This window comes from Esox lucius, chromosome 9 (genome assembly GCF_011004845.1).
Source record: "Esox lucius isolate fEsoLuc1 chromosome 9, fEsoLuc1.pri, whole genome shotgun sequence".
NCBI lineage: Eukaryota > Metazoa > Chordata > Actinopteri > Esociformes > Esocidae > Esox > Esox lucius.
Genome location: NC_047577.1, coordinates 11078042 through 11099474, shown reverse-complemented (window position 1 = coordinate 11099474; position 21433 = coordinate 11078042). Strand labels below are relative to the sequence as shown.

Sequence of the window (21433 nt, the reverse complement as noted above, 5' to 3'; positions counted from 1 at the left end):
GAAAAGTACCGGCAACAAACCAATCCCCAGCTCATTAGGAGACGGGACTGGCGAAGCACAGCAAATTTGTGAATCACTATTCTATGGATAGCAACACGTTGCCTGGGTCATTGCAGTATTCCCAGCGCAGTGTCCATGGTGATGAAAGAAGCAGCCTTACATGACATCAGCTGTCGATTAGCCTATATAACAGCCTGTGTTAATTGGAATTAAAGCTGATTTATCTAGATAATGAATTAATGCTGTTAGGTGTTTTTGGTCAGTTCCAACTTAGCAGTTATAGCTTCTTGTCCACAAAGCCTTGCATCGCCTTGTTTTTCAAGAAAGGTTACATTAGATGTTTGTTGCTTTGGTATCATGCATCACTTTTACAGCATACAGCACTTGAACATTTATGATATTAGGCATCAATCTTTGGTAGTCTCTGTCCCAATGACAATGGTAAGCTCATTCCAAAGACATAATTAACTGAATTCTTATTTTCCCTTGACAATGACACCAACAATGCATTTCAAATTGGTTTCTTGAACATGACAATGAGTTCACTGTACTGAAATGGCCCCCACAGTCACCAGATCTCAACCCAATAGAGCACCTTTGGGATGTGGTGGAACGGGAGCTTCGTGCCCTGGATGTGCATCCCACAAATCTCCATCAACTGCAAGATGCTATCCTATCAATATGGGCCAACATTTCTAAAGAATGCTTTCAGCACCTTGTTGAATCAATGCCACGTAGAATTAAGGCAGTTCTGAAGGCGAAAGGGGGTCAAACACAGTATTAGTATGGTGTTCCTAATAATCCTTTAGGTGAGTGTACTTACTTGTTATATTTTTGACAGATCTTGCAAAGTCACTAATCCAGCTTTATAGGCTACCTCCCAGTACAATACTGTTTCCATTTTCATGTGCTGATTACAGCCTCTTCTCCCTTTCATTTGGCAATCAGGAACACCTGAGTAAATATTTAGTTGTCAGCTGTCTGTAATTGGCCAGCCTTAGATTATCTGTCTTGTAAAACTTTATAAGAAGCTAAAACACAATTGCCAGGCAGAGGTTTATTTTAACATTTTCTTATTGGAGGTTCTTAGTAGGAAAATGGCTGTGATAGTTAGACTTCCTTTGAGGTTTGTTTCTTAGATTTGTTGATCTATTTGCCTTGGGTTTTACCTAGTAAAACTGATTGGTTGAATGTTTTGTAGAGTTTCTTGGATAAGTTGCCTGCTAATTGGAGGTATAGCATGTTTTCCTTCACCAACTGCTGAGTGGTCTTAAATATTCAGTTTAAATAAGTTTGAGAATGGTTCCAAAAAGGCTGATATTTTACTACTTTCTGTTTTCTTTTACTAGGTGACTATGAATATATTCAACAAGTTACATCAAAACCAACCAGCTCAAATACTCCAGGTGAAGTAAACTGGCACAACGTATCACAACAGTCTCCCTTTCTCTGTCAGAACCTTGATTCAAGTGTGCCAGCTCTTCCAAATACTTCAGCTACAACTAGCTTTAACTCCTCGGCAGTATCAACTGGCTCCCATGACTCAACAGCAGAAGCAACGATCAACTAAGTTTCAGGAAATGTGATGGGAGGTCCCATCAAAAATATATTTGTTTTCTGAATTTGAAATACTTGTACTAATATATTTCTATCAACAAAGTCTAATGGTTAATTCTTCCATGAGTGGCTGGTAAGACTTAACTGTTCATATGCTCATAAATGACATTTGAGATTTTTGTGACCAATACTACTTTTGTTTTTAGGTTTTGTCATCTGCTTGAATCAGCCAGGGATTTGGTGTCCATTGGGTAAATCTAGATGGGTCCCACTTTGAAGAAAACATTAGCGGGGGCCTAATTGAATACAAAATGGAGACATGACCTCACCTCTGCTGTCTTTGTGTTGTACAATAAAAGCTCATCTTAAAAGTGCCTCATTGTGTTTTAGGATTTGGTGCTTGTGTTTGACTAGCTTTTTTGGGAACAGATGCAATAGGTTGTCAGTGTTTGAATGTTTTGATTCATGTTTCCAAACAGGGCATGCTGGCAGCAAGAAATGGTAACTAGAGAATCTAGCAAGTTGGGTCAGTGTTTTCTGAAGACAGGTCATATTGTTGTAGGCAGTCCAATTTGGGACAGACTGTTTAACAGTAGCTCATGTATAAAGAGCTGCGGTTTGCCTAGATGTGTCCCCAAATAGAAAGCCTGATTTTATCAATAAACATGGGATTGAAGATTGCTTCTAGTGCTGCCCATACATATACTGATTCTATTGTTGGGGACAAAGTGGGATGTTATTTAAATGTGTTGTCATGCAAGCTGGAAAGTAACCCAAATCTGAAGTATTCGGTGTTTACTTTTTGACACCCTTCCTAGTTTGAGCAAGGCTTCAAATATGCTATGTGAAATGGAGCAAAGTACTGGGAAAGTATTAATGGCTACCGTGGCAAGCAACAATGTTATTTGGTTGTTAGCCTGTTCTGAAGCTAGCATGCAAACTCAACATATTTAGTCTGGCTATAGTTACAAATAGTAAAATACAGTAACTAGTTATTTAGCTAACATTACATTCATTACTGTGAATGCTAGCTAATATTAGCTAGCAACACACAGCTAAGAAATTGATAGCTAGTTAAATAGTATGTAAATGCAAGTAAGTTAACTTTTTTATGGCAATTTTTCCCTTTGTAATGCAATGAGCAATGTAGACTGTCAATCAGATGTTCCACAAAAGAACCAGCCAAAGTGATGGACAAAAAAATTTATTGGCGGGGGACAGATCCCCTATTTTTATTGGTAGGACAGACTTCACCTAGTAATTAGCAGGTTTGTTTCATTGTTATGATTCAGACAGATCTTGCAAAGTGACTAAGCATTTGAGGATACTTCTTAGTACAGTACTGTTCCCATTTTTACATATGCTGAATGCATCTGCTTCTCATTTTCATTTGGCAATTAGGAACACCTGAGTAAATCTTTGGTATACAGCTGTACCTAATTAGACAGCCGTAGAGCAGGACAGTCTAGGAAAACTATAAGAAGCTAAAACACGACAGGGGCCTTAGCAAGGGTTTGTTCCATTTTTTCCTTCTTAATTCTGATATGCAAAATGATTGCAATGTTTCAACTCTATATGAGGTTTGTCTTAAAAATTTGCACATCAAATTAACTTGTTAGTGTTTACTAGTAATTATGTTTGTAACTGACTGGCTGAATGTTTTGTAGACTTTCTTGGATAAGTTGCCTGCTAATTGGAGATATAGCCTGTATTCCTTCAACAACTGGTGAGTGGTCTTTGAGTTCAAATGATGGTTTAAAAAATTGTTCCAGTAAGTCTAATATTTCTGTTTTGAATGTTGTCTATTGGTAGGTGATGATAAATATATTCCCCAAACAACGCCAACATGGCTTCAAATACAAGTACCACAGAAAATGCAGATGGACCATCCCCCTGTGCCCGAGCAGCAGGTGGAACATCCCCCTGTGCCCGAGCAGCAGGTGGACCATCCCCCTGTGCCTGACCAGATCACTGGGCACAATGGCTCAGCCACTGTGGTGACTGACTCACGTGCATTACCAGATGTAACCGGGCACAACGCCTCAGCGGCAGCAGCAGGGCCGACCGGGCACAACGCCTCAGCGGCCGCAGCAGGGCCGACCGGGCACAACGCCTCAGCGGCAGCAGCAGGGCCGACCGGGCACAACGCCTCAGCGGCAGCAGCAGGGCCGACCGGGCACAACGCCTCAGCGGCAGCAGCAGGGCCGACCGGGCACAACGCCTCAGCGGCCGCAGCAGGGCCGACCGGGCACAACGCCTCAGCGGCCGCAGCAGGGCCGACCGGGCACAACGCCTCAGCGGCCGCAGCAGGGCCGACCGGGCACAACGCCTCAGCGGCCGCAGCAGGGCCGACCGGGCACAACGCCTCAGCGGCCGCAGCAGGGCCGACCGGGCACAACGCCTCAGCGGCCGCAGCAGGGCCGACCGGGCACAACGCCTCAGCGGCCGCAGCAGGGCCGACCGGGCACAACGCCTCAGCGGCCGCAGCAGGGCCGACCGGGCACAACGCCTCAGCGGCCGCAGCAGGGCCGACCGGGCACAACGCCTCAGCGGCCGCAGCAGGGCCGACCGGGCACAACGCCTCAGCGGCCGCAGCAGGGCCGACCGGGCACAACGCCTCAGCGGCCGCAGCAGGGCCGACCGGGCACAACGCCTCAGCGGCCGCAGCAGGGCCGACCGGGCACAACGCCTCAGCGGCCGCAGCAGGGCCGACCGGGCACAACGCCTCAGCGGCCGCAGCAGGGCCGACCGGGCACAACGCCTCAGCGGCCGCAGCAGGGCCGACCGGGCACAACGCCTCAGCGGCCGCAGCAGGGCCGACCGGGCACAACGCCTCAGCGGCCGCAGCAGGGCCGACCGGGCACAACGCCTCAGCGGCCGCAGCAGGGCCGACCGGGCACAACGCCTCAGCGGCCGCAGCAGGGCCGACCGGGCACAACGCCTCAGCGGCCGCAGCAGGGCCGACCGGGCACAACGCCTCAGCGGCCGCAGCAGGGCCGACCGGGCACAACGCCTCAGCGGCCGCAGCAGGGCCGACCGGGCACAACGCCTCAGCGGCCGCAGCAGGGCCGACCGGGCACAACGCCTCAGCGGCCGCAGCAGGGCCGACCGGGCACAACGCCTCAGCGGCAGCAGCAGGGCCGACCGGGCACAACGCCTCAGCGGCAGCAGCAGGGCCGACCGGGCACAACGCCTCAGCGGCAGCAGCAGGGCCGACCGGGCACAACGCCGCAGCAGGGCCGACCGGCCACAACGCCTCAGCAAGGCCGACCGGTTATGGGAGGATCCGGGGCCTCTGCCGGGGCGGCTGCGTCGGGTCCCGGGGCGGCTGCATCGGGGCTCGCGGCCTCTGCCGGGGCAGCTGTGTCTAGACACCCAACAACAAGTGAAGATTACTGGGAGGTAATGTTAAACTTTATTTTTCATATTTTGTATCAACAGGAATCTAATGGTTGATTTATCCATGAGAGGCAGGTAAGACCTGTGTTCGTATGATCAAACCTGACACATTTGCTGACCAATTATTTCATTTTATTTCCTGAATCAGCCAAGGATTTGAAGAAAGGTCCCTTTGTTCCTGAAGATGAAACATTACAGGAAGGGGCCTACCTGCACTCCAAATCAGAGGCATGAATACATCATCAGTTGTACAATAAAATCTCATTTTAAGTGTAATTTTGTTTTGGTGCCTTTTTTTGACAAACTGTGGCAGAACCGATGCAGTTGTTTTTAAGCAAGATATATTCATAACCACTGGCAGGTTATAAGTAACTAGACAATATGCCATGTTGGGCCAGGGCATTCTAAAGATCAAGGTCTTGATGTTGTAGGCATTCTCAATTTGGAATGGACTTATTCCTGTTGCCAGGGTTCCCCAATTAAAAGCCCAATATGTGCTAATTGAATATTTGGTTTGTTACATGACAGAATTGGATAATGGATTTTGTTTGGACAATGTTTTTGCATGGAAATTGCCTTGACTCACAGTAGTGAACTTCTTGACTTAAAATTGGTTAAGGATCTGAAAGATACACTAATGCAAATTGTCTACTTCAAGATGGAGCATGCCTTGATGGTGCTGCGCATGTACAATTTCAGAAAGTTGATGGGGATGAAATCCAATGTGACGTAATTGCTGTTTCAGTCTGTAAGATGGCGTGCAACTTAGCTCTGAGTTGACTGGTTTGTGACCATTTCATACCACACCGTGTTTGCAATAAGAGTTCATTCATTTGCATGCAGGCTAACTTTAGCAAGCAACACTTAGCTAGCTAACATTAATGAAAGTACTGCGACCTAGCTAGATGCAGCACTTAGTCAATGCAGATAACTGATGATGATGAAAACAATTTGGGGTATTTACAACAATTTGTTTCCCTTTGTAATGCAATAAACAATGCCAGCTCTGATGTCAATCAAATGTTTCACAAGTGAATAGGCCAATAGTGACAGAAGAATTTAATTGCCGGTGAAATTTATTCGCCAGGAAAGACTAAGATCCACATCATCCAGTAAGTAGCAGGTTTGCGTCATTGTTATGTTTTTGATAGATCTGCAAAGTCATTAACCCAGGTTTTTAGGATAACTCTTAGTAGTCAATTCTCAATTTCATTGGACATTTAGGAACACCTGAGTAAATCTTTAGTAGTCAGCTGTCCTGAATTAGCCAGCCATATCAGTCTAGGAAAATTATATAAGAAGCCAAAACCAAGATAAAAGGCAGCAGCTTTGCATTTGTCTTAGTAGGAAAATGGCTGTAATATTTGGACTTCCTTTGAGGTTTGTTTCTTAAATTTGTCTTGTCTGTTTTAACTATTAGTACTGTTGGTAACTGACTAACTGAATGTTTTGTAGAGTTTCTTGGATAAGTTGCCTGCTAATTGGAGGTATAGCATGTTTTCCTTCACCAACTGGTGAGTGGTCTTAAATATTCAGTTTAAATAAGTTTGAGAATGGTTCCAAAAAGGCTGATATTTTACTACTTTCTATTTTCTTTTACTAGGTGACTATGAATATATTCACCAAGTTACACCAAAACCAACCCGCTCCTACATGTCAAGTGTGGTGACTGGCTCAAATACTCCAGGTGAAATAAACCGGCACAATGTATCGCAACAGTCTCCCTTTCTCCGTCAGAACCTTGACTCAAATGTGGCAACTAGTCCAAATACCTTGGCTACAACCAGCTTTAATTCTGCGGCAGTATCAACTGGCTCTCATGACTCAATTGAGCGCAATGCCTCAGCAAGTGTAGTGATTGGCTCCAACACCCCCAGGGATGGTACTGAGCTTCAGCAATTAAGCAACCATGACTCCGCAATTGTGACTGCAGGTCCCGGGGCCTCTGCTGAAGCGGCGGCTGCAGGTCCCGGGGCCTCTGCTGAAGCGGCGGCTGCAGGTCCCGGGGCCTCTGCTGAAGCGGCGGCTGCAGGTCCCGGGGCCTCTGCTGAAGCGGCGGCGTCAGGGCCCGGGGCCTCTGCTGAAGCGGCGGCGTCAGGGCCCGGGGCCTCTGCTGAAGCGGCGGCGTCAGGGCCCGGGGCCTCTGCTGAAGCGGCGGCGTCAGGGCCCGGGGCCTCTGCTGAAGCGGCGGCGTCAGGGCCCGGGGCCTCTGCTGAAGCGGCGGCGTCAGGGCCCGGGGCCTCTGCTGAAGCGGCGGCGTCAGGGCCCGGGGCCTCTGCTGAAGCGGCGGCGTCAGGCCTTCTGACCAAAGGATAAGGCTACAGGGAGGTAATGTACAACTATTGCACTCCTTCCAAATTTACTTATTTAAATCCTTTGGACTCCTATTTCTATCAACTGGAATCTAATGGTTGATTCTTTCTTGAGCGGCTGGAATGACTGTTCATATGCTCAAATAACATTTAAGTTGTTACTGACCAATGTCTTAACTTTTTTTCATAGGCTTGAATCTGCAAGATTTGGGTTGGTTTCCTTCGGACAAGTTTAGAAGCTTAACTGAACTCATCAGAGGCATGAATACACCCCTGCTGTCCTCATGTGTTGTACAATAAAAACTCATCTTAAAAGTGCCTCATTGTGTTTTGGGATTTGGTGCCTGTCTTTGACTAGCTTTTTTGTGATGGGTTGTCAGTGCTTATGAATGTGTGTAGGTTCATGTTTCCAAACGGTAAGCTGGCAGCAAAAAAACTAGAGAATCTTGAAAGCTGGTCAGTGTTTTCTAAAGACCAAGGTCATCCTGTCGTCAGTCCAAATTTGAAATGGATTCTTAGCTGTAGCTCATGTAAGAGCTGGAGACTGCCTGGGTGTTCCCCAATAGAAAGCCTGATATGTTTATCAAACATGCATATAGTAAGATGCAGCATGATCTTCAATATTGACAAATTTTCCTCAATTAACATTTGGTTTGCATTTCCATAAAATAATTGGATAGTGAACTGTTTTGACTAAATGTTTGCAAGTAAAACTCAATAAAGGAAATGGTGTACTTCAAGATGGCCCCCAATGGTGCTGCCCATATCCAATCACAGATACTGTTGCTGGGTATTAACTCTGATTTGATGTAATTACTGTTTCAGTCTAAGATGGAGCAACTTTTATGGGTTTTGGTGTTCATGACTGCTGGTAATCTTGGGTTTGGTCCTGATCGGTAAAATGTTGTCATTGGCTAGGCCACACAAGCTTGTCCAGAAAACCCTACCATTGTCTTGACTGTGTGCCTTTGGTCATTGTTGTGCTGAAAGAGGAATTTTCACTCCGGCATGATGTCCTGTGTGTGCTGGATCAGGTTTTCATAATTTCTATTTTTCTCTGTTCATCCTTCCCTCATTTTCCCCGCTCCAACTGCCATGCTTCACCATAGAAATGGTGTAAGCCGGGTGATAAGTGGCACCTTGTTTTTACATATCACTTGGCATTCAGGCCTTTCGGTCTCATCAGACCAGACAATACTTTTCCTCATCATGTCAGAGTGCTTCAGGTGGCATCTCGTATGCTTTTTACTCTGGCTTTCATCTAGAAACTCTAGCTGCCATGCACTGTGAAGTGTGGGACTTTATATTGACATGTCATGTCCAAGCAATTACAATTGAGTCAAGTCCTAGCAACATCTAGGACAGGATACATACATAGGATATACATGATATTTCAGTTTTTCAATTAATTGGAATAGTTTTTTTAAACACACCAAATAAAATTATTTTCACTTAGTCATTATGTGGTATTGTGTGTCGATAGAAGAAATAAAAATACATTTAATCATGGCTTCAATGATAAATGAAGTCTATAACCCAGAGGTCTCAAAGCAGTTCCACGGAGGGCCATGTGTCTGCAGGTTTTTGGGTTTTCCTTTAAATTGGTTCCCAGGTCAGACCTAAACAACCAGGTGGAGTTAGAAACGAACCCAATTAGTGACCTAATTAGTCAGTTAAGTACAAGGTGAGAGCGAAAACCTGCAGACACTCGGCCCTCCGTGGAACCGGTTTGAGACCTCTGCTATAACCCATCAAGTATGGAGGGAGTGGTCTGAATACTTCCTGAAGGCACCATGACCTCTCAAATACCACTGATATTGCAATGCTTTGGTTTCCTTATAAAACTGACTAGCCAGCCTATAAATCGGAGTATTGTCCTAACCTGGGCCCTTTCCCCTTTCCCTGCTTGTGTTCTGTACATTTATATACCTTTGTATGCATTTATCTGTAAAGAGTATGCAATTCATACATTTATTTTGGCCAGGAATGTGTAAAGATATCAGATACAGTGTCTGGTATGGCTGTTGAAAGTAAAAGTAATAATTGACTCTCATGATGACGGACTATCATAGAATCCCCTCAGGGATAAGAAACAGAGCACAGAGGGAAGAAAAGGGACATTTTCCTTTAACTGCCTGGACAAACTTTGCGTCTAGCTCAGTTGACCACCAATGCTCGTCTGACCAGTTGTCCTCTTATTGTCCTTGTAAAAGGAAACAGTTAAAACAAACAAGTGATTAGTCTCAGACGAAGCCAATCAAAAATCGATCTGGTTTAATGCAGGTCGCACCGAGGAGGCATCTCCAAAACAAACACAGGGCAAATGTCTTCCTGGCTTCCCCTGAGCATGTCCTTCTGTATTCTAATCACATTATGTCCTCTAACACACAACACCACAGTGACGGACTCTCGGAGCACAATCAAAAACATTGTGTCCTAGGGAACTGTCACCTTGGTGACAACGCTATCAGCCTTGTGCCAGCTGGCGTTGGCATAATAAGGAGATAGGAGAAGCATCCATAACATTCGAGTCAAGCATTCAAGTTCAGCCACCATCAAAATTCCCCAAACAGAATTAAAGAAATATCCAGAAAAGTATAATGCACTGCGTTAATCACCTAAATGAACAAACTTAATGGAGCTTAGATTTTCCATTAGTGTCCATTCATCTCCTGCTTGGCAAAGCAGGGGGTTCTGCTAATAGCAATAAGCCGATTGAGTTGCATTGAGTCTTTGGCCGTTGGGATCCCTGGACAGCCCAGCTTTCTCCAGTGTCAGTCAGTTGTCCTGATCTATTTACAATCGCATTGACGCAGAACTAATTCACAGGGATTTGACGTAGTGCTCCAGGAACAGTCTCTGAAGGTTATAAAAGGCAGGATAGACGGGACAAGACCTAAACCAGGAATTTACCGTGTCGGCTGTAATCCGGATGTTTCCCTGACCTGAAGCTTACAGAACCGGCAGTGTGTGTTGAGTTCTCCCGGGCGTGGACAGAGGTTCCTGAAGAGCAGGACGCGGATTTTGTCCCCAACAACCGGGATGTCTGTCTGAGCTCTTCCGGATCAGAGACCCAGGCAGCGACCGTCACACAGTCCCAGGAAACAGCTCTCAGAGTGGCACAAGCGGACCCAGCCGTCAACTCCCCCCCTGGCCCCAAGACATCCACAAGCTCTAGCCTGCACCCGACCAGATCATGGAGCCCATCACCCAGACCATGATGGCCCAGGCCGCAGACCCAGACTCCCTCCCTAGGCGGGCCATCAGGGCGGCCCCGCGGGGGGCCTCTACCCAGTTTGTGGGCACTTCCATCATAATCCTGTCGTCTTTTGCAGCCTCCACAGTGGCCATGAACATGGGGAAGAAGATAGTGGATTCCAGGCACAGGGGCAACTACAGCTAACGGACTACAGACAGGCTGGTCGTGGAGACGGATGAACAATTGCCATGATGTACCTTCGTCTGTAACTAAAGCCACCCATGTGATTACTAGCGTCCATCGAACTCGCAGACGACAAACAGAATAGGATGGAATAGTCACAGACGATAGGTCTGGCTGAAGTAAGCTCTGATTTGTCAACATAGCAGACTTGTGCTATCTAATCCGGCATGCACAGAGGTGAAACCGGACTGAACTGTACACACAAGGTACTTCATTTACAAACAAATATCACTTGTATTTTCTCAGGGAAGCTTAACACGGGACGGAACTGTCTGGTGTTACCGATTACTGATTCTTGCACTGATGTCTAAAACGTGGGAACTGTAGGCCTCCGACAAGTTCCCACGTTAGGCATTGTAATAATAGATGGCAGTTTAAATTGTAGCTGTGGATTTAGTTTTTATACGTAAGTACTACCTCCCATTAATTCCTGAACAATTTCTAGTTCATTCAATGCAAGTAAAAGGTTTTTTATGGTGACTGTGAAACTTGGTCTATTACAGAAGGAATACTACGGTACAACTGTTCAGGACACACTTAAAAACGTATAGTATCACAATGTGTAATGTTGTTTTTTTGACCATATGGAGGCCGTGTGGGAGGCTGACAGCTGAGCACCTGCTTTCAGCCTATGCAGAAATAAAAACATAAAAAAGAAAACAGTTTATTTTCCATTACATTGACCAGAACTGAAGAAATCAACAATTATTTATCAAAAAAAAGTATGATTTATTGTTCCTTTCATTTAAAATATTGTACAGAAGACAGCAGAGTTAACGAAGCTTCCGGTTTTGGCCGTCAAGTCTTTCACATCCATCATTCAGTATGTGCCCACAGCACACCGTGAAATATGCCTCTTCTACCAGGAACTGTGTGTGTGTGTGTGTGTGTGTGTGTGCAACATGTGTGTGCCAATGACAAATAATTAAAAGGATTTTATTCTACAAGTAATGTAAGCTATGATCTATAGCTCAAGACTGTGTATGTGTGTATATGTATGTACCCCTCAGAGTGTGTGTGTGTATGCACATCCACCCCTCAGAGTGTGTGTGTGTGTGTGTGTGTACATCCACCCCTCAGAGTGTGTGTGTGTGTGTGTGTGTGTGTGTATGTACATCCACCCCTCAGAGTGTGTGTGTGTGTGTGTGTGTATGTACATCCACCCCTCAGAGTGTGTGTGTGTGTGTGTGTGTGTGTGTGTACATCCACCCCTCAGAGTGTGTGTGTGTGTGTGTGTGTACATCCACCCCTCAGAGTGTGTGTGTGTGTGTGTGTGTACATCCACCCCTCAGAGTGTGTGTGTGTGTGTGTGTGTACATCCACCCCTCAGAGTGTGTGTGTGTGTGTGTGTAAACATCCACCCCTCAGAGTGTGTGTGTGTGTGTGTGTACATCCACCCCTCAGAGTGTGTGTGTGTGTGTGTGTGTATACATCCACCCCTCAGAGTGTGTGTGTGTGTGTGTGTGTGTGTGTACATCCACCCCTCAGAGTGTGTGTGTGTGTGTGTGTGTGTGTACATCCACCCCTCAGAGTGTGTGTGTGTGTGTGTGTGTGTATACATCCACCCCTCAGAGTGTGTGTGTGTGTGTGTGTGTGTGTGTGTGTACATCCACCCCTCAGAGTGTGTGTGTGTGTGTGTATACATCCACCCCTCAGAGTGTGTGTGTGTGTGTGTGTGTGTGTGTGTATACATCCACCCCTCAGAGTGTGTGTGTGTGTGTGTGTGTGTGTGTACATCCACCCCTCAGAGTGTGTGTGTGTGTGTGTGTACATCCACCCCTCAGAGTGTGTGTGTGTGTGTGTGTATACATCCACCCCTCAGAGTGTGTGCAGGCTCTGTAGTCGTCTCTCGGTGAAGAAGCGGTGTGGTGTCCGCGAGTCGCTCTGCTGGGCCGAGGCCTTGAAGTAGGACAGCATGGAGGTGTTGTTTTGACGGGCTGCCGCCTTCTCCCCGTCCTCTTCATCATCGTCCCTGACAACACACACACAGACGATGTCAACTCATTCAAAAGAATTCACCGGACTGACACGTGCAAAAGGTGACCGCTGCAACTAAGCCACGATGGATATGAGAATCTGCTACATGACACATTTTTTTTTACAAAGGTTTTAAAAACGCTGTTCACACGCAGTGAAACAAGCAAATATTTGGCATTCCAATGTGGTGTGGGAGTAAAAACAAATGTTGTCATTTGTACGCTATTCTTCAAAAATGATATGAACATCTTATTAATTCCAAAATTATTTAAAAAAAGTCAAAAAATAGATGAAGCAACACCCAGATTGTCCCTGTAGGTGTATATAAGAGCAATGAGATGGTACTGAAGATGTACCGTATATCATTTTGACATTTAGGCTTTTGTTAAATACTAAGTTATATAGGGCTCCAGAAATATGTTATTTGTTTTGCTCAACAAAGACAAATTTGTCTTGTCATTGAATTAATTCATTAGGATCTAATTTTCCACTTAGATAAATTGAAACTCCAAACAGATCGTCTAGATTGCCGGATCTAAATAATATCCTCATTGCTAGTAGGTATGCATTCATCTAACAGAAAATGTGTTGTTGGAAAGAAAAACATTGCTTTCAAACGTACTACCTAATGAAGCCTGTGCAATTGCAATGACTGATGTGTGATATGAGTCCTGCAAACCTCAATACCAAACCAAATATCTTTGGAAAGCAGCTGCTACTGAAATAAAAGGGAACCATTAAGAAATAAAAAGCACTATCTACACAAAGCTTAATGTAATCTCTTCCACTCTAACAAATGGGTGGCTGAGTTCTCTCAGAAACTGGGTTTGGAAATGTTGCAAAGCACATTTGCGCCCCCCCCCCCCTTTTTTTAAGGTGTGTGAAGCCACAGGCTCAATGCAGCAAATCCAGTACAGAGACAGACACTTTCCTTGCATGTATCAAGGAAAGACAACTTTAATGTTACACCAAAGAGCTGGTGTCGTTCTACCCTTTAACTCCATTATTGCTCCAGGGTTTTGGTAACATACAGCTGTTCCCCTGGTCCTACTCTCGAGGGTGTCACAGGGAGTGTGGGAGTTAAAAACAAAAAAACAACACCTACAAACTATATAAAAATGCACACACTTTGTACATCTGTGAAAAAGCATAAGCAGCCACCTATTTATTCTGGTCTTCACACAACCCTTTCCCAACTGTCTTTTAACGGTCTTCTTCACCCCTCCTCTGACAACTATTCCTTCCTTCCCCACCTGTACACGCTCTGCCACCCAAGAACCAAACCCCCACTCCCCACCCCGCTGCCTGCCTTCCATTTTATCTCCCACTACTAGTCTTCCATCATAACTCCCACCCACTCCCCCTCTCCTCACCAGTGTACAGGAACCGCCTTGCTGTCCAGGAGGGTTTGTGCGGTGCTCCAACTGAACCGGACAAACTGTGGGTAGCCAAACACTGGGTCCAGGTACTTCAACAACCATGCCTTCGTCTTCGGGTCTGGAGTAAACAAACACGAAGAAAGAGCCAAACCTCACTTTATTTTAGACAAATCCAAGCACTAAAGGGCTAAAACACTAATATATTTCCAAAATACTCTATTGGAATGTGTCAGATTTCACCAAACTATAATTCACTACTAGACTAAGAACTGTATATATTGTTCCAGTATTGTCAAGCCCAGGACGAGTCAACATGATTGGAGGAAATGTTCCCCTGCTGACCATTGGGGTAGCCAGAGCCATAGTTTGTATCCAGTTCTCCCATGTCTTCTGGAAACGTCCAGCTCTTAACGGCGTGATCTCTAGCCACCTGAGGGAGAGGCCGACATATTTAGGCAAATGAGAAGATTCAGATTCAACTTTGTCATTGAACATGTACAAGTACAGTACAACGAAATGCAGTTCAGCATCTAACCAGAAAGGCAAATAGAGATCTTCAGTACCAGCCTCATCCAATGGTCTGTTGCTGCTCCAGCCAAACACTAATGTCCTCTTCAAGCCAAACACTAATGTCCTCGTCAAGCCAAACACTAATGTCCTCGTCAAGCCAAACACTAATGTCCTCGTCAAGCCAAACACTAATGTCCTCGTCAAGCCAAATACATTTGGGAGGAAATCTACGGACAAGGAGTTGGAACGGTCGAAACAGGCATTTCGAACACTGCTACTGAACGTGAATGCTCACCCGAGGGAGAATTCTTCACTCAGGTACTTTCGGATCTCTGAAATATCCCTCAAGATAGAAAACAGACAGAAACTGATAGGAAGAGAGAGACAAGAGTTTGGCAGCAGTGTGACCTCTGACCTTGGCACAGATACTGGCAGCGCTGACAATGGGGAAGAGGGAATCAGCCTTGGGGCAAACAGTCACCTCCACCCCGGGGAATCGCTGGGACAGCTTTTCTTGGTACTTCGCTGCCGGGCCCACCGTGTCCACAAACAACTGGATGGGTAGAGGACGTTATGGACCTTTCAGTAGGTAGGAAAGATGACACCGGTGTGTTCATGTTTTCAGAAGAACTTGGACACTTTCTACTGTACCTCTTTGAGCTGCACACCGCTGTCCAGAACAAACTGCACCAGGCCAATTGCTGCATCGTGAGAGAGAGCGTTCAGGTTGTATTTAGACCTGGGCAAGAGTGGAATGGTTAGGAAGGTCTGTTTGTCCTCTTGATCACTAAGCGGATATTGTGTGCTTTCTTTCCCTGTGACAGTGTGTGTTTGTGATACAGTGTGTGTGTGTGTGCGCGTGTGGATACCTCTGCAGCATGCTGGTGGAGATGGTGTTGGGTGAGAGGATCTGAAGAGCCCAACCCACAAAGCTCTTGGCCTCATCCAGCTTGAGGAAGAGGTCCTCTCTCTGCTCTTCGGTCAATGTCTTTGAGTCTGGAAAAGGAGACACATGAACTCTCTACATACAGTAAACAGATCCAATTAATAAACCTTGTTGATCATCTTTCGACCAACTGAAAGTATTATAAATGGTTGTAATTCATTTTCCGCCCAGTATTTCACTATAAAGATGGATCAAAACTAATTTGTGACTGCCCCACTTTGAAAACCATGGGCCCAGAGTGACAGATCATGACAGACCCACAGCCTCAATAATGAGTCAAAATACTCTGAAACAAATTAGTGTCTCCAAAGAGATTCAATTTAGACTCCTGGACCATAGGAATCTTTGTTGGCCACAAGCCTATTGATCTGTCGACTAAAAGGGGTCAGGGGTCACCAGAAAAGAACAATATAGACTCATAAGCATAAACAGCACAGAACACTGAGCACGGACAAATAATCATTACAAATCCCTTTTTTTGTTTTGGATTCCTCTATAATGTCAATGTATATCTTTAGAACCTTTCATTCAGCCTACATAGACTTACCCGCCAATTTCAAGTTTTTCAGATCTTCCTTTTTGGAGACGGGACAGAAACATATTCCATAGACCATGGGTCCTGGTGGAAGAAGAAATGCACAATATTAGCCAACAACTTCGAAAAGGATGACCAAAGAAACCGCGTCAAACGCAGGGCGCTTGTACCATGTCGGCGGTGAAATGGAAATGTGTGTTTCTTGCACATCCCAGCTCCCTCTGGGACACCCTGGGAGAGAAGGGTCACAGCCAGGGATCAGCCATTATCGACAGCCACCCCGGCGCCACAGGCCTTAGCCATGTTTGACGCCACATCAATAGATCACCCTTGTCTGCTTGGGGATTCTTCCAGGCCCTTCTCGGTTAATGGCCCAGCGCTCTAATCCGCCACCCGTTCACATTCCCCTAATGAATTCTATGGTACCAAATCAAATTCATGGTTGACTCAATGATGGCAGGTTGGTCAGGGCCATTAGGCAGTGGAATAATTTAGTTTGACATGCTTGGAAATGGATTATAATCGTTCCCCTGAGGGCTTGGGTCTTGTGGCCAAGACCAAACCAGTCCAATTCTCAAATGTTTGTGGTAGACTGGACCCTCCCCAAGTTACGCTCTAATGATTTCCAACCATTTGCTAATTTTTTGTGCCAGATTTTAATTTTAGCAGTTTTATTTGACGTTAAAGGTAGAGTATACTATCCTTTTCCACATTAATAAATTGCATTTCTTGTTATTCTCGTTGCATAATTGTTTTAAAGTTAAAATGTTTTGGTGTGAACAATGTTTTGTTACCCTTGTCAATGAATGTGGTTGGAATTGAGTTCACATATCCACGTGTCCAAATACATTTAAAAAATAAACCTTTCCAGGGGGTGTATGTTATCACATGACTGTAAGTAAACTTGCCAAATAACTTTTGGTCCCCTAAAAGTTATTTCTAAATTGTTCATCAGATATGGATGAAAATCTCTCTCTAAAAGGAGTATTCTGCATTTTTCCAATCCACAGTGTAGGAGCAATGAGCATAAATAAAAAGTGCCTGTCACTGTGATGGCAATTTCTAAAGTCAAGTAAGACAGAGGAAAACTCAGTTGCACAATAGACAGTTTATTCTTGCAAGGAGAGAATACGCAGGTTACAAAGTAACAGTGAATAATCTCTAAAGCATTGGGAAGTACATTCAGTACTTACAGAGAAATGGGTGGGGGTAGGAATCTGCATGGTCGTACCATAAAACAACATATGTTCCTTATCCTTCCCACCCCCTGTTGTGTGTCTTCCTCTATCCTGTACTAAAACCCATTGATCTGCATCTGCCCCCGTCCTGCTGAAGATTCACATTTACCTCGACACCTCATACTTCCTTTCCCAACAGCACAACCAGCATTCCTTTCCTCATATAAACATGGGGGCTCAGTCATTTCATCAGGAACAGTTGTGGTGACCAAATGCTTCATCACGGTGGTGTCGAGAAACACTCAACACAGTACAGAAACACTCAACACAGTACAGAAACACTCAACACAGTACAGAAACACTCAACACAGTACATAAACACTCAACACAGTACATAAACACTCAACACAGTACATAAACACTCACCCAGTACAGGCCCCCTGCCGGCTTCATCGATACCCAAACAACAGTCCTGGGTCTTGCAGACATCAGGTATTGCAGAGGCCAGTCGACAGCTCACCGAATTGTCTGCCTCAAACTCACTGAGATCCATGGGCAATTTTCTCTCTCTGCCTTATTTGAGCCCGTTATAAACTGTGAACAAACAGTTAGACTGTAAACAACAAGTAACTGTTAGCAACTGTAAACCACTCAAAGTAACATGTAAACAAGTAACTGTTAACAACTGTAAAGCAGTCAAACAAACAGGTAAACTGTAAACAACAAGTTAACAACTGTAAAGTAGTCACATAAACAAACAAGAAAACTGTAAACAACAAGGAACCGTTAACACGTGTAAAGTGGTCACACGCAGTTTGAGAATAATACGCTTTCAACTGATGCTTAATGCCTTGCCTGAACAGCTAGTCCCATCCAAACCCTTCAGCACCATGATCCCCTTGCTCAGCGCAGAGGAAAACAGATCAAGCTGGAGGATGCATTAGACAAGATGTTTCAAGAATGAATGCAGTTGATTAATGAACGCAGAAATGAATGCAGTTGATTAAAAAAAAATATGACAGACGGCGTATCACAGTACCAAAGCGTACACAGCCTCTGCTCAACTAACTGGAGAGCAAATCGTCTGTCGTTCTGTCGCAGTTTGTCGAACAATGTCTTCATCAGCCTAACAGCAGTCAGACAAAGTGTCACTCGCAAAAGACAGCAATAAGCCCCCGTATACTCAAGAGGCTTAGAGAGTCGTTACTCTTCCAGGTTTTCAGCTCATCTTTGTTGGGTTTTGCGACAATGATGTCACAGGTCATCTAAAGGGTTTGGCGATCCCTTTGCGATTGAATGTAACAACGGATGGACATGGAGAAATGCCGTGTGATGGTCATTTTCAATTGTCATAGAAGCGGGACATATGTGTCAGTTCGCCCTCAAGGTTGAACTGAGATCTGGCTTTCGCCAGAGTGCCTGGAGAAGAGTTCAAGTCTTGCTGAGGGACAGAATGACAGACCTTCCCCGTGCCTGCTTGGGGATTCGTTCTTTCAACCTTTTGTTTACTTTTCAGATGATTTAATAGCTACGCAGCGTGCAGCTCCATATATCAATAGGTGTTGTGCTGAACATATTAATGTGCCTTCTTTACTAATTGATCGTTCATATACCAATGTTTCAACTTTGAGCTACTTTGTGTTATAAGCCCAAATGGAGAGTGACTTTCTATGAATTATAGAATGCTGGTGTGCGAGGGAGTATTTTCTCTCAAGGTTGAGGAAGAAGGGCCTATTCTGTGTTTTGTCAACTACACTTAGGTAATGGTTAAGTTCATCATCTGGAATATGCTTTCTCTGTCTTTTGAAATTCTATACCCAAGCTGTTGTGATGTTACATTTGATTCTTTAAAAACCAATTACTGCAAGGCATCTTGACACCAAAACAGTCATAAACAGAGATTTACAAGGACAGTTGTTTTTAAAAAATGAACCAGACTCGATTTTCCTCCCAGACATCTATTGTCTGCTTGCTTTGGCGTCTGTTGTCAGCTCTTGTCTTGGTCAATAAGACATCCAATACTCCGGACGCCTATCTGACCTTTTGTCATTATTGACCTCCTTTTAACCCTCGAGATGCATTTGTTATCACTGGGTGATATTCATGTAGATACACTGTTAAGTGGAGCCGCAAGCCAATTATATTATAAGCAAGTAATGACAAAATATAGGGCTGGGTGTTTTGTATAATAACTTTGTGACAACTGCTGATGTAAAAAGGGCTTTATAAATACATTTGATTGATTGATATAACATTGGTAGGTGCTAATTCTACTTTGAACAGGAATGCACACAAGGCCCAACCACGATCTGGACTTAGGATCCAAAAAAAAGAGACTTGTGTCATATTGAATCCAAACCATTACAAATTAGAGGTTTGACGCTGCCTCAAACCTTGTTTAGGGACAGAACGAAATATTTTTCTACTTTCTGGGGCGGCTTTCAATCTGGCAACGTACTGTTACTGACCAGAAGCTCAACGCGCTTGCGTAGAATGCTCCGGAGGTAACTGCAGCAACCCGAGAGAGTTGCGGCCAGCCCAAAAAGCTAAAGGGATAGTTCCCATAAATATAAACAGGTATGCATAGGCTACTGGTTTCCATTAAAATCCAATGTCACAAATATTAGTTTTATCTGTATTTTTTGGTTGGGGATTACGGATGTTTCCTGCTGGTGAAGTTTGTTGAGGGTTCGGTTTCAAACTGACGCGCCAAACCACAGTAACATTTCATGACTTGGTGGAAGCAAGAAACGACCTAAGCTTGCGTGCCATACTAAACAACCATCCAGTCGTGAGCTTTATTAGCAACGTGTTAGCTCGCTCATTGGCTTCCAACAATTGGTTAGCGAGAGTTTCGTTTTGTCTTTGCATTCAAGAATTGCATATATCTTCCACTCTACTCAAACTAGGTAAATGGAAGCGCCGTAGCAAGTAAAAAGAAAAGATAAGCACATACATTGCCCTCTCACCCTGTATGTTGATGTCCGTGTCGTCAATTTTGGCGCGGAATCGCTGACGTAACACAAGTATTGCGCACTGTTTATTGGGATACGTAGTTCTGCTACTGCACCAGCCGCTCTGGCTGTCTGGTTCAGTGGTCTGCTTTGTAGACTTACTAATGCAGTACCTCTTTTATTCGAAGGATGGCAGCAACATTCTTCCATCTACTGTTTTTACTGACCGCGCAAGTGGTTGAGTGCTCTCTTTTCTAACGACATTTATTTTGAACGCACTCGAGGAGTTGCCACACATCACTCTCTTGAGAAGCACAACAGGTATGCAATTTGGCCTTTATACTGGATTTTAAATACAATTCGGATACTTTAATTTTCCAGAACGAACTTCAGATAATGACAGATTGAATAGATCAATAAATCGTTAACATTAAACATTCAAACATACAAAGCACAAATCCATTGTCTGGAAGATTAAACAGATAATCTTTGACATCTTTAGGGAAATGTGTCTGCTTTTATACATTTCTATATGCAATGTTCTGAACATTTTGTCTGAGTCACTAGATGGTGATCATTTATGCATTATTGGTTGTCATGTCAGGCAGAATGTCATGGCATCTCTCAGAGTAGTACTCCTCTTCACAAGTCTGTTTACATTTTTTCCTCCCTCTGACTAAAACTCCGCCTCTTACCCCTTTCCCAATCCCATCATCCAAATGGTAACGAGTGCCAACATTTATTAACCCACACAATTTGTTGTTCCCACTTGAACATTCATGTTTCGTTTGGTAGAACGACGAGTCCCCCTCAATTCATGCTAATTATTTAGCAGCGTTTAGCACATGGCTGTCAGTATGTGTTTGTGTGTGTTATTGTGTGTGTGTGAGGAAAGGGAGAGAAAGAAAGGGAGAGAAAGGAGGGCAGTGGTGACAGTGAGGATGTCCTCATGGAACATTAGCGTTAGCACCGTCAGTGATGTTGACCTCTGGTCCTCCTGAATGATGGGCATGTGTGTGTGTGCGCGTGTGTGTGGTTGGCCTTTCTGGTCTGCTCCGATGATGGATATGTGAGGGTTGTATACCAATCATCCTCTTAGACAAAACAGAGGTCTTGTTTTCCATCTGTACCAATCTATTTTTTTCACTGTATCCATCTCTCATCTTATCCCCCCCCCCTCCTTTCTCTTTCTCTCTTTTGTTCTGGCAATTCTTCTCTTCTGCCTCTTTCTCACTGTCTCCACC

General features: G+C 44.7%; 1 protein-coding gene and 2 long non-coding RNA genes across 10 annotated transcripts; 2 read left to right on the top strand and 1 right to left on the bottom strand.

Annotated features, from left to right (window-relative positions):
* The first annotated feature begins 993 nt into the window (after window positions 1-993).
* Window positions 994-1949, top strand: LOC105012131. 2 transcript variants are annotated; one of them, XR_002197187.3, is made up of 3 exons: window positions 994-1233; window positions 1350-1406; window positions 1764-1949. It is a non-coding gene; the product is annotated as an uncharacterized LOC105012131 (long non-coding RNA). The 2 variants fall into 2 exon arrangements; XR_828135.4 differs by having other exon boundaries at window positions 1001-1126.
* Window positions 1950-6231: 4282 nt separating this feature from the next.
* LOC105012130 lies at window positions 6232-6667 on the top strand. Its single transcript, XR_004576193.1, has 3 exons — window positions 6232-6336; window positions 6412-6470; window positions 6560-6667. It is a non-coding gene; the product is annotated as an uncharacterized LOC105012130 (long non-coding RNA).
* Window positions 6668-12369: 5702 nt separating this feature from the next.
* rnaseh2a (ribonuclease H2, subunit A) lies at window positions 12370-20305 on the bottom strand. 7 transcript variants are annotated; one of them, XM_034294060.1, is made up of 10 exons: window positions 20192-20297; window positions 17662-17829; window positions 16070-16141; window positions 15446-15572; window positions 15228-15315; window positions 14992-15129; window positions 14409-14496; window positions 14061-14184; window positions 12518-12682; window positions 12370-12395 (listed from the first exon to the last, which is right to left on the bottom strand). In XM_034294060.1, the coding sequence occupies exons 2-9, from the start codon at window positions 17786-17788 to the stop codon at window positions 12529-12531; spliced, it is 918 nt and encodes a 305-aa protein (XP_034149951.1). In that variant the 5' UTR covers window positions 17789-17829; window positions 20192-20297; the 3' UTR covers window positions 12370-12395; window positions 12518-12528. The 7 variants fall into 7 exon arrangements, 6 of the variants coding, with proteins under 6 accessions (XP_034149951.1, XP_028977741.2, XP_028977742.2 ...); XR_004576110.1 differs by lacking the exon at window positions 12370-12395 and adding an exon at window positions 12429-12443 and having other exon boundaries at window positions 12478-12682; XM_029121908.2 differs by lacking the exon at window positions 12370-12395 and adding an exon at window positions 18091-18163 and having other exon boundaries at window positions 12436-12682; window positions 20192-20285.
* Window positions 20306-21433: the final 1128 nt, after the last annotated feature.